At 57.2% G+C, this 16158-nt stretch overlaps 1 protein-coding gene across 4 annotated transcripts in view; it reads left to right on the top strand.

Moving 5' to 3' along the window:
• The window catches only part of RELCH (RAB11 binding and LisH domain, coiled-coil and HEAT repeat containing), a 205089-nt gene that overhangs the window by 167677 nt on the left and 21254 nt on the right, over positions 1-16158 (top strand). For all 4 annotated transcript variants that reach the window (XM_075314841.1, XM_075314843.1, XM_075314840.1 and 1 more), the window contains one exon: positions 8143-8213. In XM_075314841.1, coding sequence (XP_075170956.1) covers positions 8143-8213 — 71 coding nt within the window. The remainder of the gene's footprint in view (positions 1-8142; positions 8214-16158) is intronic.

Here is a 16158-nt window from a genome sequence, read left to right as displayed (position 1 = left end):
AACTAGCAGTAGTGAGCATGCTCACTCATCACTATTAATGTATTCAACCACATATTACGGTAACAGGTGGAGTTTGTGTGTGTGTATATATAGTAATGTGCTCTAATCTTTTCTATGGTCTCTTAATAAACTATCAATCCATACTAATGTGCATCTTCAATTAGGAAATGTTTAGAAAATGTTATACTAAAATACATATATAATAATATTTATTCACTTGTATCGTGTCATTAAAGGGAACCTGTCAGCAGAAATGTCCCCTAAAACCTAACAGATTCCCCCTCTGCAGCTCCTGGGCTGCATTCTATAAAGGTCCCTGTTATGATTGTGCCCACTTTCTGACCAAAAAAAAGTGTTTATAAAGTTGTACCTTTTTGGCTTCGGATTCTGTAAATCAGACACGGGGGCGGGCTGCCTGATGGCCGTTATTCTGCCCCCTGGTCCTGTATGCCGCCCCCATCGCTGATTTCCATACTTCTGGACGCCGCCCACTGCTCCAGCCATCCCCGCGCATGCCCAGTGCCCATCTCTCGTGGATGAGCACTGTGCCCAGCGTCACCGCTGGTGACGTGCACGCAGGGTTAAGATTATGGGCGGTGCTGTGATGTTTATTCCTAAGCAACCGCCCATAATCGCGGGACCGCGCTTTCCCCCTCGTGACGTGGGGGTCAGCAGCAGCGCGCTTGCGCAGAACGAAGCAGGCCGAGGGGAAAGCGCGGTCCCGCGATTATGGGCGGTTGCTTAGGAATAAACATCACAGCACCGCCCATAATCTTAACCCTGCGTGCACGTCACCAGCGGTGACGCTGGGCACAGTGCTCATCCACGAGAGATGGGCACTGGGCATGCGCGGGGATGGCTGGAGCAGTGGGCGGCGTCCAGAAGTATGGAAATCAGCGATGGGGGCGGCATACAGGACCAGGGGGCAGAATAACGGCCATCAGGCAGCCCGCCCCCGTGTCTGATTTACAGAATCCGAAGCCAAAAAGGTACAACTTTATAAACACTTTTTTTTGGTCAGAAAGTGGGCACAATCATAACAGGGACCTTTATAGAATGCAGCCCAGGAGCTGCAGAGGGGGAATCTGTTAGGTTTTAGGGGACATTTCTGCTGACAGGTTCCCTTTTAATACCACAGCGCTTTACATATGATACATTTCAGATCACAATACTATAAATCAACTTGAAATGCCATTGTCTTTCACATTAAAGTTTTGTATATAAATGTCACAATACTCTAGGCACCACCCTAATGTGTGCTAATATTATCATCAAACATTAACATTGGAATATTGTCTTCTTGTGGTGCAGTTTCTCAGTTTGTATGAATATAATATTAATAAAAATAAAGGATTGGACCGGATTAGGGAAACATGGATGCTTTTTGCTAAGATCAACGTTGCACAATAAAATTTAGGCAGCGGCATGACCTATGGGCAGGTGAGGTACTGTTTTAGGTACAAAGCAGCCATTTTCTCTAATCCTGAACAGTTGCTTTAATACATAAACACCGATCTAAGGGAGACTAAATCCTGGAATTGACATTGCACCTCCTAGTCCTGAACCACAAGGCACCTTTCACTGTGCGGCTTCCTCATGGACATTTTTCTTGTCCGTCAGAACTTGTTTGAGTTATCTGTTACTTTGCAATGAGTTAAGACATTGTGAGATAGTGGGACAGCCAGATATTTCAGGTTATTTCAGATTCTCCTTTTTGTCCTGTTTATCTGCTTTGTTAATTAAAAAGGTTGTCTGCAGCTTTTCCACTGTTGGCCCATCTTTAGCATAAATCCTCAATATCTGGTCAGTGGCTCCTGTCACCCCACCATCAATATCTGGCCAGTGGCTCCTGTCACCCCACCATCAATATCTGGTCAGTGGCTCCTGTCACCCCACCATCAATATCTGGCCAGTGGGACCTGGCACCCCACCATCAATATCTGGCCAATGGCTCCTGTCACCCCACCATCAATATCTGGTCAGTGGGACCTGGCACCCCACCATCAATATCTGGTCAGTGGCTCCTGTCACCCCACCATCAATATCTGGTCAGTGGGACTTGGCACCCCACCATCAATATCTGGCCAGTGGCTCCAGGCACCCCACCGTTTAGCTGTTCCCTTAGGCACTAGCTGCCGCATGTGCTCTGTTTGAAGCTGCACAGTACAGCTTAGTATAGTGGACACACGTGGGAACTGCAAATCACCCTCTATTCAATTCTATAGGGGGCAGATGTGAAGTACCCAGCCTTGCCCCATATGCAGGTGTTGGAGCTGTGTAATTGTACTCTGTAACAGAGCACATCGGGCTCATCAGTGGGGGTGTCTGGTCTCACCCCCCACCAATCACATTGATGACCTATCCTAATATTCCACAAGTGTAAAAATCCTGGACAATCCCTCTAATATGTTATTTTCCCTGCCGCCCATGACAGCACCACATGAGAGATAGGTTCCGCCCACATCAGGACAGGAAACCCACTGATAAAAAGGCGGTACCTCTCCTCCACATCAGTTTGGTTTCCTGTCCTGGTATGGACAACCCATTGCTGTCCCAGGTCCGGCCCGGTGTGGAAGCCTGGTACTTACCTGAAGCCGGTGCTCGGGCCTGGATGCACCCCCCCTCGGTCTCAGACCTCTGCGGCGGTGAGGCGCGGGCCTGGAGCGGGAGCTCGGCCCGGCGTCGCTCCAGGGATGTGCGCACTCACGGCGGCCGCTGGAAGGCTTGTCCCTGCGGTGCAGCACGCTGGAGTGAAGCTGGAAGCTCCGACCGGAAGTGACGCGATTCCAGGGTGACGTGCGCATTGCGACCAGGAAGTGACTGGTGTGCGCATGCGCACTAGGATCCAAGATGGCGGCGCCCATGTAACGAGACAAATGTGACCGGCGCTTGGGACTGGTGAGTTTTTTCTCCTCCATTGTTACCATTATGGCAGGAGATTCACCCCGCAGCAAGGAGCAGCGCAAGGAGTCGCCACAGCGGGGCTCGGAACGCGGCTCTGCGGATCGTTCCCGGAAGGCTGTATCCAGTCCGGGCAGCGTTCGGTCGGTGGGTCCCAAGAGGTCCAAGGGTGATAAGAATCCGCCTCCTGATCCGGTATTGCCTGGAGTCGTGGGGGTGAGTGGACTTCGTGGTCTTCCGTGTTTCTAAGTCCCCGTTTCCGTGTCCCCTCTCTTGTTAGGTACCGAAAAAATGTGCCTCCAAGCAGCGTCACAAGGAATGTGCCATATGCCAATCCTCCCTGTCTTCGGATTACACCAAGGCCCTGTGTGCAGGCTGTATCCAACAGACCCTACTCAAAGAGGGGCCGGGGTTCTCATCTGAATTACGTTCCATTATCAGGGCGGAAGTACAGGAGTCCCTTAAATCCCTTAAGGGGGGCAAGAGGCGCAAGAAGTCCCGTCATCATAAGCTGTCTACTCCCGATACCTCGGCGGGTTCGGCTCAGGGCTCTCGGTCGTCGGGGTCCTCGGGATCCTCCCCCTCCGATTCTGGCTCCTCTTCCTCTTCCGATGAAGGTGGTCGCCCTTGTTTTCCTACAGCAGACGTCGGACCTTTGGTGAAGGCAGTACGTTCGACCATGGGTATAGTGGACCCCAGGGGGCCCGAATCTACCCAGGATGTCATGTTTGGGGGCTTGGATTCCAGGAAGCGTAAGGGGTTTCCCATTCCCCAGAAGGTTCAAAGTCTCATTACTGACCAGTGGAAAAAAGTGGACAAAAGGTTGAATCTTAGCTCTTCCCTTAAAAGGAAGTACCCCGTGGATGAGGAAGCGTCTACCTCTTGGGATAGGACCCCAAAAATTGATGTCGCTATTGCCAAGGCGTCTCGTTCCACTACCTTGCCGTTTGAGGACTTGGGGTCCCTTAAGGATCAGCTGGATAGGAAGGCTGATGGTTTTCTGAGAGGTACATGGGAGTCTACGGCAGGTGGCTTGCGCCCGGCCGTGACCAGCGCCTGTGTTGCCCGGTCTTTAATGGTGTGGCTTCAGCAGTTGGAAGACCAGTTGCGCAATGACACTCCTAGGAAAGATATTATCTCGTCCTTGCCCTTAATACAGGGTGCTGCTGCCTTTATGGCTGATGCCTCGGTTGATTCTTTAAGACTATTTGCCAGGTCGGCGGCGCTTTCCAATTCCGCGCGTCGGGCCCTCTGGCTGAAAACTTGGAAGGGTGATGTCCAATCCAAGGGGCGACTATGCAGCATGCCTTGTGAAGGTGCCTATCTTTTTGGCTCTGGCCTGGACGACCTCCTCACTAAGGCATCCGATAAGAAACAGGGGTTTCCAGTTTTTCCGGTGGCGTCCTCTCGCAGCCGGCCCTTTCGGAGACGTCAGTTTTTCGCAAAAAAGTCTCAAAAACCGCAAGATCAGTGGAAGGACCGTAGAAAGACTACCTCGGGCTTTCTCTTTGGCAAGCACTCCGATAATAAGCCCAAGCCCTCTCAATGACGCCTATCATCAGGTAGGGGGTCGGCTGTCCCTCTTCCTCCATGCATGGCAGGCAATCTCCTCCAACAGGTGGCTCCTTCAGATTGTGGAGGAAGGGTTAAAATTGGACTTCCGTTCACCCCCTCGGGGGTCTCTCATGATAACATCCTTGCGGTCCCCAGAGCGGCAGATGGCCTTGGAAGTGGAAGTGCTGACTCTCCTCTCGAGGAAAGTCGTTCAGGAGGTCCCCATAGAACAAGAAGGGGACGGCTTTTACTCCACTCTCTTTCTGGTTCGGAAGCCGGACTCCACCTTCCGCACCATCTTCAACCTGAGGAACTTGAATTTACATCTGGTGCAGCGAGCCTTCAAAATGGAGACCATGAAGTCAACTGTCAGGCTGTTGTATCCAGAGTGTTTTATGGCGGTCCTCGACTTAAAGGACGCCTATTATCACATCCCTATTTTTCCGTCTCACCGGCGGTTTCTCAGGTTCGCACTACACGTCTCCGGGAGGCTGAGACACTTCCAATTCGCAGCGCTGCCATTCGGGCTTTCCATGGCCCCACGGATCTTCACCAAAGTCCTCGCGGAGGTCATGGCACATGTCAGGGAACAGGACATATTGATCATTCCGTATCTGGACGACCTCCTGATAGTGGGTCAGTCGGAGTCTCTATGTGCGGCTCACGTGACCAGGGTCATCACCATCCTGGAAAGCCTGGGGTGGGTGGTGAATCAGCAGAAGTCCAGACTCCAGCCTCTCCAGTGTCAAGTCTTCCTGGGTCTCGTCTTGGACTCTACCAGACAGTTGTGCCACCTGCCAGAGGACAAGGTCGCCAGGATCTTGTCCTTTCTCTCTTCCGTAAGGAGTTGCCCAAGCATGTCCTTACGGCAGGCTATGTCGCTGGTCGGGACTCTTACCTCTTGCATCCCAGGAGTGTGGTGGGCCCAACTGCGTTCCAGAATCCTCCAGATGGAGGTCCTTCAGTTTCAGAGACTGTTTGGAGGCTGTTTGGAGAAACAATTGACCCTGTCTGCGGACACCTTGCACTCCCTGGGTTGGTGGCAGGACCCCTCTCACCTCCGGATGGGGGTTCCTTGGCTTTCCCCGGTCACGGACACAATAGTCACAGATGCCAGCCATTGGGGGTGGGGTGCCCATCTACGCCAACGGGTGCTCCAGGGTCCCTGGGACGCTCAGTTGGTCAGACAGTCCTCCAACTACAGGGAGCTCATGGCGGTTCTCAAGGCACTAGAGGGGTTCCTCCCCTTCTTGAGAGGTCGCCATGTTCGGATCCTTTCGGACAACAGGGTGACGGTGGCGTACGTCAACCATCAGGGCGGCACCAGATCCCCTTCTCTTCTGACTCTGACTGACTCTGCACATCTTCCAGCTGGCCGAACAACATCTCGCCTCCTTGACGGCTCTTCATATCAAGGGGACGGACAACGAGGAGGCAGACTTCCTCAGCCGGCACTGTCTCCGTCAGGGGGAGTGGTCCTTGGACCCGGAGGTCTTTCGCAAGATCACGCTTCTATGGGGTGTCCCTGTTCTAGACCTGTTCGCTACCAAGGCGAATCGGAAAGTGAACAGCTTCTGCTCTCTCAACCCCCGAGACGATCCTGTTGCCCTCGATGCCTTCCAGATGTCTTGGTCTCACGGCCTCCTGTACGCGTTTCCTCCCCTGATCCTGTTGCCTTCGGTTCTCCGGAAAATCCGGACCGACAGAGCAGAGGTTATTCTCATCGCCCCCTTCTGGCCGAAACGGGCGTGGTTTTACTGGCTGCGGACACTGTCTCTGGTGGATCCTTGGGTTCTCCCGGACGCCCCTCATCTCCTGTCCCAGGGCCCAGTCCGTCACGCCCCCGACCCGGCTCTCCATTTGACGGCTTGGCGTTTGAGCGGCGGCTGCTAGCTCGACGGGGGTTTTCCTCTTGCTTAATCGATACTCTTCTTCGCAGTAGGAAAGCGGTCACCACGGCCATTTACGGTAGGGTCTGGAAGCGCTTTCTCCTTCAGTCGGGGGCTCGGGCGGAGGGCCCCCCTCCTATCTCGGCTATTCTAGAATTCCTCCAGAGGGGGTTGGAATTGGGGCTCTCCACCAGTACGCTCAAGGTGCAGGTATCGGCCTTAGGGGCACTGTTTCATTGTAGTCTGGCGCAGAATGAATGGATTTGCCGGTTCATTAAATCTAAGTCCAGGTCTGTACCTGTTCAGGCTCCCAGGGTTCCCCCATGGGACCTTAATTTAGTGTTGGATGCCCTCACAGGGCCTCCGTTTGAGCCCTTAGGGGAAGTCCCTCTCAAACTGCTGTCCCTTAAGGTTTTTCTCCTCGTCGCACTCACCTCGGCCAGGCGGGTGGGGGATCTCCAAGCCTTGTCTGTGGTTCACCCTTATACCCAGATTCTGGATGATAGGGTACTGTTGCGGACTGATCCCTTCTACCTACCCAAGGTTTCTACACCTTTTCATAGGTCCCAAGAGATTGTGCTCCCTTCCCTCTGTGACCCCCCTCGGAACGAGGAGGAGGCTAGGTTACACACGTTGGATGTCCGGAGGGCCTTAGTCACGTACCTAGATAGGACTAGGGAATGGAGGAAGTCTCAGGTCCTGTTTGTCACTTTTCAGGGGCAGTCCAGGGGGCATGGGGCTTCTGAGGCTACCTTGGCCAGATGGGTCAGGGATGCCATCGGTTTGGCGTACTCGGCTAAAGACGCCACTCCTCCTCCGGGCATAAGGGCGCACTCCACTAGAGCGGTGTCTACGTCTTGGGCGGAGAGGGCGGATGCCTCTCTTGACCAGATCTGTCGGGCGGCTACTTGGTCGTCTCCTGGGACTTTCTTTCGGCACTATAGGCTGGACTTGTCCTCCACAACTGACCTTTCCTTTGGGAGACGGGTCTTGCAGGCGGTGGTCCCTCCCTAAGGTGGATGGTCTATTTAAATCTCTCATGTGGTGCTGTCATGGGCGGCAGGGAAAAATCTTAATTACTCACCGGTAATGGGATTTTCAATAGCCCATGACAGCACCCTTAGTTCCCCCCCTATTCACTGGTTGTGGGCACCCTTCGGGGAGTGTTAGTTATGGGTGTTTTTCCTTGGGTGGTGGTATGATTAATCTGTTTCTTGTGTTTTGTTGGTCCTCTCTGGCTCTGAAAACCTACTGATGTGGAGGAGAGGTACCGCCTTTTTATCAGTGGGTTTCCTGTCCTGATGTGGGCGGAACCTATCTCTCATGTGGTGCTGTCATGGGCTATTGAAAATCCCATTACCGGTGAGTAATTAAGATTTTCTGAAGGTCTATTAAAATATTAAAATGCGAGTGTAAGTCGCACGGAATAGAATTGTAGAAAGAGGAACTTTCACTAAATTTCTCACGTTGCGCTGTACGCACGATCTAATAGTGGATGCAAAGTGCAATTAAAAGGTTTTTCTTGTTTTTTTATTTCTCCTCTCTGTTGTAGAGATTTTAACAGTTGGCCCCTAATGAGTTAACTTAAGTCCAAGTGGGTGGTGTTTTATATAGTTTTAATATGGAGTGTGTATTCTAACCAATCATAAGCTAGCATCAACCCTGAGTCATTTGATTCCAACATATCCATATTGCTCATATAATGGTCTTATGTTTATGAGAATACAATTACTTCTACACACAGGTCATCAAAATGTGTCCAGAATACTCTGATCTTTGTGGTTTATTTTCTTGGCAGGTAATTTTATGCTCCATGATTAAAGAATGTGAGCAAAAGGTGGAAAATAAGACGGTCCAGGAACCTCAAGGGTAGGTGTCTATGTTGTTTGTTTTGAATTTTCATTGTCATTGCAAACTAAAAAAAAAAAAATACAATCTTCATTGCCTGTGTGAATGTACAGGTCATTCAATGACATGAAGGCTTACAACACATCACCAATTATTTTCGATTTTGTGGTTCACTTGAGGGTCAATTCATGCAAGCTCAACTCTTCAAAGGGAACCTGTTACCTTGTATGTTTGGTACAATCTATGGAAAAAAAAGTTGAGCAGAATGAATACAAGTTTGTTGGAAAAGATTCAAGATGACCTGTATTTTATGCAATCTCTGCTTCTATAAGTAGGAGTCCAGTGGGCGGTCCTATTGAAGGGTTGACCGCTATCTCTGTATGTACTGGCATACAAGGAAGACTGTCACTGAATAGGACCACCCACTAGACTTTACTTATACAAGTATTTGCAAGGTTTACTAAAACGTTTCCTACACTGCAACACAGAGCCCTATTCTTAAAGTGAAGCAGCCATTTGATTCATGCAGCCAAAACCATGGGCAGCATAAGGCCGGGGGCACACTGGGACTAAAGTGATCCTCACATGACACTCTGCTCACACTGACAGCACAGCGGGAGCAGAGTGTCACAGCGACTGAGGTCCGATCATGCGATCCGACCTCAGCTACGGGGAGAGGGCTGGTGCTGAAGAGGGGCAGGCGGCATGGAGGCGGAGAGGGAGGGATTTATCTCCCTCTCTCCTCCATAGCCGGCTATTGCCATTCTCGCCCTGCAACCGCGGTACACCGGTGTACCGCGAGTGCGGTGCGATCTTTCTCTCGCCCCATACACTTGAATGGGTGCGAGAGTAAGAGTCTTGCATTACAGTCACAGCATGCTGCGATTGTTTTCTCGGTCCGATTGGGGCTGAGAAAATAATCGCTCATGGGTGCTGACACACAGGCTAATATTGGTCCGAGTGGAATGCGATGTTTTATCGCACTCCACTCAGTCCGATTTTCATGCCGTGTGTCTTAGGCCTAATTCAGAGTGTGGCTGCATGATAGAAGACAGGTATATTTTTCTCTTTAAATGCATTTGCTGAGACTAATCTGGTGTATGGCCCCCAACTGGCTGTTCCCAGACCCACTTTATTTGATTGACAGGGCTCTCACGAGGAAGGGACCTGGTAATCCACCAGAGTGGCACTGAGAAGAGCCAGCCGGTGCCCAGAGCTGCACGAGTTAATCTTTAGCTGGGACTTAATAGTATATTTTCTGAGAAACTCCCTTGCATTAAGATAGATAAGTCCCAGTGGTGGGACCAGCAATCTATCAGATATTACTGCACAGTGATCTTCCCTGGCATCTCCGCAATCCTCTGATCACAGGAGTAACCCTCCTTAGTATTTTTCTGTACGCTGGTACGCTCAACCTAGGTGTTTAGAGATTGTATGGGCGGCGTCACACGCTACGATATATCGGGCAGGGCTGTATTTTGCCTTCGTGCTGCCCTAGGCACTTTAAGTGGTCGCGCCCCTTATTGACAACGTAAAACTGAGTTTTCGCACACGACATCTGTTTAAGGCAGATCTACTCTGTAAAACACTTGAAAAAGTATCAATGAGAAACGAAGAGCACTACCCCCCCCCCCAATGGGAATCACCACGGGCACATCAAAACATAGCATGAGTATAAAATATTCCCACCGTCCCCACTTATATAGTGTGACTGTCACACTGCCCCTAATAAACTACACACTGCCCTCCCTTATAAATTATACCCACCACACCTTCCTCAATTATGAAATATGATCTGCACATTGTCCTCACATCATGCTGCCCCCTCCTCACAGTGTCCCATGCATGCTGCCCCCTCCTCACAATGTCCCATGCATGCTGCCCCCTCCTCACAGTGTCCCATGCATGCTGCCCCCTCCTCACAATGTCCCATGCATGCTGCCCCCTCCTCACAATGTCCCATGCATGCTGCCCCCTCCTCACAGTGTCCCATGCATGCTGCCCCCTCCTCACAGTGTCCCATGCATGCTGCCCCCTCCTCACAGTGTCCCATGCATGCTACCCCCTCCTCACAGTGTCCCATGCATGCTGCCCCCTCCTCACAGTGTCCCATGCATGCTGCCCCCTCCTCACAGTGTCCCATGCATGCTGCCCCCTCCTGACAGTGTCCCATGCATGCTGTCCCCTCCTCACAATGTCCCATGCATGCTGCCCCCTCCTCAGTGTCCCGTGCATGCTGCCCCTCTCCATGAGCTCCTAATGCTGCCTTCCTCTTTTCCATAATGTCACCTCCATGCTGCCCCATTCATCCTAAGACCACCACACTAACGCTTATGCTGAGACCCCCCACACACACACTACCCCACTCTTGATATTGACTCCCCTACATTGTTCCACTCCATACTGAGCCCAGACATGCTGCCCCTTCTCCATAATGAGCTCCCAATGCTGGCCCCCTCTTATTCTGAGCCCTTACACTCCCCCCCATCGATATTGTCATTGCTCTATCCCTCAACCCTTGTCCTCTGTCTCTAGCATTGGCCCCTCTCTCCCATTCCCCCAGCAGCAGCCGCTCTCTCCCGCCTTCACCAGCAGCCTCTCCCCCAGCATCAGCCTCTCTCTCCCCAGCCTCCCCCCAGCATCAGCCTCTCTCCCCCCAGCCTCCCCCAGCTTCAGCCTCTCTCCCCCAGCTTCCCCCAGCATCAGCCTCTCTCCTCCCAGCCTCCCCCAGCATGAGCCTCCTCCAGCATCAGCCTCTCTCCTCCCAGTCTCCCCCAGCATGAGCCTCCTCCAGCATCAGCCTCTCTCCTCCCAGCCTCCCCCAGCATGAGCCTCCTCCAGCATCAGCCTCTCTCCTCCCAGCCTCCCCCAGCATCAGCCTCCTCCAGCATCAGCCTCTCTCCTCCCAGCCTCCCCCAGCATCAGCCTCCTCCAGCATCAGCCTCTCTCCTCCCAGCCTCCCCCAGCATCAGCCTCCTCCAGCATCAGCCTCTCTCCTCCCAGCCTCCCCCAGCATCAGCCTCCTCCAGCATCAGCCTCTCTCCTCCCAGCCTCCCCCAGCATCAGCCTCCTCCAGCATCAGCCTCTCTCCTCCCAGCCTCCCCCAGCATCAGCCTCCTCCAGCATCAGCCTCTCTCCTCCCAGCCTCCCCCAGCATCAGCCTCCTCCAGCATCAGCCTCTCTCCTCCCAGCCTCCCCCAGCATCAGCCTCCTCCAGCATCAGCCTCCTCCAGCATCAGCCTCTCTCCTCCCAGCCTCCCCCAGCATCAGCCTCCCTGCTCCCAGCATCAGCCTCCCTCCTCCCAGCCTCACCTTCCCCCTCCCAGCCTCAGCCTCTCTCCTCCCAGCCTCCCCCAGCCTCAGCCTCCCTCCTCCCAGCCTCCCCCAGCCTCAGCCTCCCTCCTCCCAGCCTCCCTCCTCCCAGCCTCCGCCTCCCTCCTCCCAACCTCCGCAAGCATCAGCCTCCCTCCTCCCAGCCTCCGCCTCCCTCCTCCCAACCTCCGCAAGCATCAGCCTCCCTCCTCCCAGCCTCCCCCAGCATCAGCCTCCCTCCTCCCAGCCTCCCCCAGCATCAGCCTCCCTCCTCCCAGCTCCCCCAGCATCAGCCATCAGCCTTCCTCCTCCCAGCATCAGCCTTCCTCCTCCCAGCCTCCCCCAGCATCAGCCTTCCTCCTCCCAGCCTCCCCCAGCATCAGCCTTCCTCCTCCCAGCCTCCCCCAGCATCAGCCTTCCTCCTCCCAGCCTCCCCCAGCATCAGCCTTCCTCCTCCCAGCCTCCCCCAGCATCAGCCTCCCTCCTCCAAGCCTCACCTTCCCCCTCCCAGCATCAGCCTCTCTCCTCCCAGCCTCCCTCCTCCCAGCCTCCCCCAGCCTCAGCCTCCCTCCTCCCAACCTCCCCAAGCATCAGCCTCCCTCATCCCAGCCTCCCCCAGCATCAGACTCCCTCCTCCCAGCCTCCCCCAGCATCAGCCTCCCTCCTCCCAGCCTCCCCCAGCATCAGCCTCCCTCCTCCCAGCCTCCCCCAGCATCAGCCTTCCTCCTCCCAGCCTCCCCCAGCATCAGCCTCCCTCCTCCAAGCCTCACCTTCCCCCTCCCAGCCTCCCCCAGCATCAGCCTCTCTCCTCCCAGCCTCCCCCAGCCTCAGCCTCCCTCCTCCCAGCCTCCCCCAGCCTCAGCCTCCCTCCTCCAAGTCTCCCTCAGCATCAGCTTCCCTCCTCCAAGCCTCACCCTCCCCCTCCCAGCCTCCCTCAGCATCAGCCTCCCTCAGCATCAGCCTCCCCCTCCCAGACTCCCCCAGAATCAGCCTCTCTCCTCCCAGCCTCCCCCAGCATCAGCCTCCCTCCTCCCAGCATCAGCCTCCCTCCTCCCAGCATCAGCCTCCCTCCTCCCAGCATCAGCCTCCCTCCTCCAAGCCTCACCTTCCCCCTCCCAGCCTCCCTCCTCCCAGCCTCCCTCCTCCCAGCCTCCCTCCTCCCAGCCTCCCAGCCTCCCCCAGCCTCAGCCTCCCAGCCTCCCCCAGCCTCAGCCTCCCTCCTCCCAGCCTTCCCCAGCTTCAGCCTCCCCTAGCCTCAGCCTCCCTCCTCCCAACCTCCCCCAGCATCAGCCTCCCTCCTCCCAGCCTCCCCTAGCCTCAGCCTCCCTCCTCCCAGCCTCCCCCAGCATCAGCCTCCTTCCTCCCAGCCTCCCCCAGCATCAGCCTCCCTCCTCCCAGCCTCCCCCAGCATCAGCCTCCCTCCTCCCAGCCTCCCCCAGCATCAGCCTTCCTCCTCCCAGCCTCCCCCAGCATCAGCCTCCCTCCTCCAAGCCTCACCTTCCCCCTCCCAGCCTCCCCCAGCATCAGCCTCTCTCCTCCCAGCCTCCCCCAGCCTCAGCCTCCCTCCTCCCAGCCTCCCCCAGCCTCAACCTCCCTCCTCCAAGTCTCCCTCAGCATCAGCTTCCCTCCTCCAAGCCTCACCCTCCCCCTCCCAGCCTCCCTCAGCATCAGCCTCCCTCAGCATCAGCCTCCCCCTCCCAGACTCCCCCAGAATCAGCCTCTCTCCTCCCAGCCTCCCCCAGCATCAGCCTCCCTCCTCCCAGCATCAGCCTCCCTCCTCCCAGCATCAGCCTCCCTCCTCCCAGCATCAGCCTCCCTCCTCCAAGCCTCACCTTCCCCCTCCCAGCCTCCCTCCTCCCAGCCTCCCTCCTCCCAGCCTCCCTCCTCCCAGCCTCCCTCCTCCCAGCCTCCCTCCTCCCAGCCTCCCCCAGCCTCAGCCTCCCAGCCTCCCCCAGCCTCAGCCTCCCTCCTCCCAGCCTTCCCCAGCTTCAGCCTCCCTCCTCCCAGCCTCCCCTAGCCTCAGCCTCCCTCCTCCCAACCTCCCCCAGCATCAGCCTCCCTCCTCCCAGCCTCCCCTAGCCTCAGCCTCCCTCCTCCCAACCTCCCCCAGCATCAGCCTCCTTCCTCCCAGCCTCCCCCAGCATCAGCCTCCCTCCTCCCAGCCTCCCCCAGCATCAGCCTCCCTCCCTCCTCCAAGTCTCCCTCAGCATCAGCTTCCCTCCTCCAAGCCTCACCCTCCCCCTCCCAGCCTCCCTCAGCATCAGCCTCCCTCAGCATCAGCCTCCCCCTCCCAGACTCCCCCAGAATCAGCCTCTCTTCTCCCAGCCTCCCCCCCAGCCTTAGCCTCCCTGCTCCCAGCATCAGCCTCCCTCCTCCCAGCATCAGCATCCCTCCTCCCAGCATCAGCCTCCCTCCTCCCAGCATCAGCCTCCCTCCTCCAAGCCTCACCTTCCCCCTCCCAGCCTCCCTCCTCCCAGCCTCCCTCCTCCCAGCCTCCCCCAGCCTCAGCCTCCCCCAGCCTCAGCCTCCCTCCTCCCAGCCTTCCCCAGCTTCAGCCTCCCTCCTCCCAGCCTCCCCTAGCCTCAGCCTCCCTCCTCCCAACCTCCCCAGCATCAGCCTCCCTCCTCCCAGCCTCCCCTAGCCTCAGCCTCCCTCCTCCCAACCTCCCCCAGCATCAGCCTCCCTCCTCCCAGCCTCCCCCAGCTTCAGCCTCCCTCCTCCCAGCCTCCCCTAGCCTCAGCCTCCCTCCTCCCAACCTCCCCCAGCATCAGCCTCCCTCCTCCCAGCCTCCCCTAGCCTCAGCCTCCCTCCTCCCAACCTCCCCCAGCATCAGCCTCCCTCCTCCCAGCCTCCCCCAGCATCAGCCTCCCTCCTCCCAGCCTCCCCCAGCATCAGCCTCCCTCCTCCAAGTCTCCCTCAGCATCAGCCTCCCGCCTCCAAGCCTCACCTTCCCCCTCCCAGCCTCTTTCCTCCCAGCCTCCCTCCTCCCAGCCTCAGCCTCCCAGCCTCAGCCTTCCCCAGCTTCAGCCTCCCTCCTCCCAGCCTCCCCTAGCCTCAGCCTCCCTCCTCCCAACCTCCCCCAGCATCAGCCTCCCTCCTCCCAGCCTCCCCTAGCCTCAGCCTCCCTCCTCCCAACCTCCCCCAGCATCAGCCTCCCTCCTCCCAGCCTCCCCCAGCATCAGCCTCCCTCCTCCCAGCCTCCCCCAGCATCAGCCTCCCTCCTCCAAGTCTCCCTCAGCATCAGCTTCCCTCCTCCAAGCCTCACCCTCCCCCTCCCAGCCTCCCTCAGCATCAGCCTCCCTCAGCATCAGCCTCCCTCCTCCCAGCCTTCCCCAGCTTCAGCCTCCCTCCTCCCAGCCTCCCCTAGCCTCAGCCTCCCTCCTCCCAACCTCCCCCAGCATCAGCCTCCCTCCTCCCAGCCTCCCCTAGCCTCAGCCTCCCTCCTCCCAACCTCCGCAAGCATCAGCCTCCCTCCTCCCAGCCTCCCCCAGCATCAGCCTCCCTCCTCCCAGCCTCCCCCAGCATCAGCCTCCCTCCTCCCAGCCTCCCCCAGCATCAGCCTCCCTCCTCCCAGCTCCCCCAGCATCAGCCATCAGCCTTCCTCCTCCCAGCATCAGCCTTCCTCCTCCCAGCCTCCCCCAGCATCAGCCTTCCTCCTCCCAGCCTCCCCCAGCATCAGCCTTCCTCCTCCCAGCCTCCCCCAGCATCAGCCTTCCTCCTCCCAGCCTCCCCCAGCATCAGCCTTCCTCCTCCCAGCCTCCCCCAGCATCAGCCTTCCTCCTCCCAGCCTCCCCCAGCATCAGCCTCCCTCCTCCAAGCCTCACCTTCCCCCTCCCAGCATCAGCCTCTCTCCTCCCAGCCTCCCTCCTCCCAGCCTCCCTCCTCCCAGCCTCCCTCCTCCCAGCCTCCCCCAGCCTCAGCCTCCCAGCCTCCCCCAGCCTCAGCCTCCCAGCCTCCCCCAGCCTCAGCCTCCCTCCTCCCAGCCTTCCCCAGCTTCAGCCTCCCTCCTCCCAGCCTCCCCTAGCCTCAGCCTCCCTCCTCCCAACCTCCCCCAGCATCAGCCTCCCTCCTCCCAGCCTCCCCTAGCCTCAGCCTCCCTTCTCCCAACCTCCCCCAGCATCAGCCTCCTTCCTCCCAGCCTCCCCCAGCATCAGCCTCCCTCCTCCCAGCCTCCCCCAGCATCAGCCTTCCTCCTCCCAGCCTCCCCCAGCATCAGCCTCCCTCCTCCAAGCCTCACCTTCCCCCTCCCAGCCTCCCCCAGCATCAGCCTCTCTCCTCCCAGCCTCCCCCAGCCTCAGCCTCCCTCCTCCCAGCCTCCCCCAGCCTCAGCCTCCCTCCTCCCAGCCTCCCCCAGCCTCAGCCTCCCTCCTCCCAGCCTCCCCCAGCCTCAGCCTCCCTCCTCCAAGTCTCCCTCAGCATCGGCCTCCCTCAGCATCAGCCTCCCCCTCCCAGACTCCCCCAGAATCAGCCTCTCTCCTCCCAGCCTCCCCCAGCATCAGCCTCCCTCCTCCCAGCATCAGCCTCCCTCCTCCCAGCATCAGCCTCCCTCCTCCAAGCCTCACCTTCCCCCTCCCAGCCTCCCTCCTCCCAGCCTCCCTCCTCCCAGCCTCCCTCCTCCCAGCCTCCCTCCTCCCAGCCTCCCTCCTCCCAGCCT

This window comes from Anomaloglossus baeobatrachus, chromosome 6 (assembly GCF_048569485.1).
Source record: "Anomaloglossus baeobatrachus isolate aAnoBae1 chromosome 6, aAnoBae1.hap1, whole genome shotgun sequence".
NCBI classification, from domain to species: Eukaryota; Metazoa; Chordata; class Amphibia; order Anura; family Aromobatidae; genus Anomaloglossus; species Anomaloglossus baeobatrachus.
The sequence above is the reverse complement of the archived record's forward strand: the minus strand, read 5'-3'. Positions and strand labels throughout refer to the sequence as shown.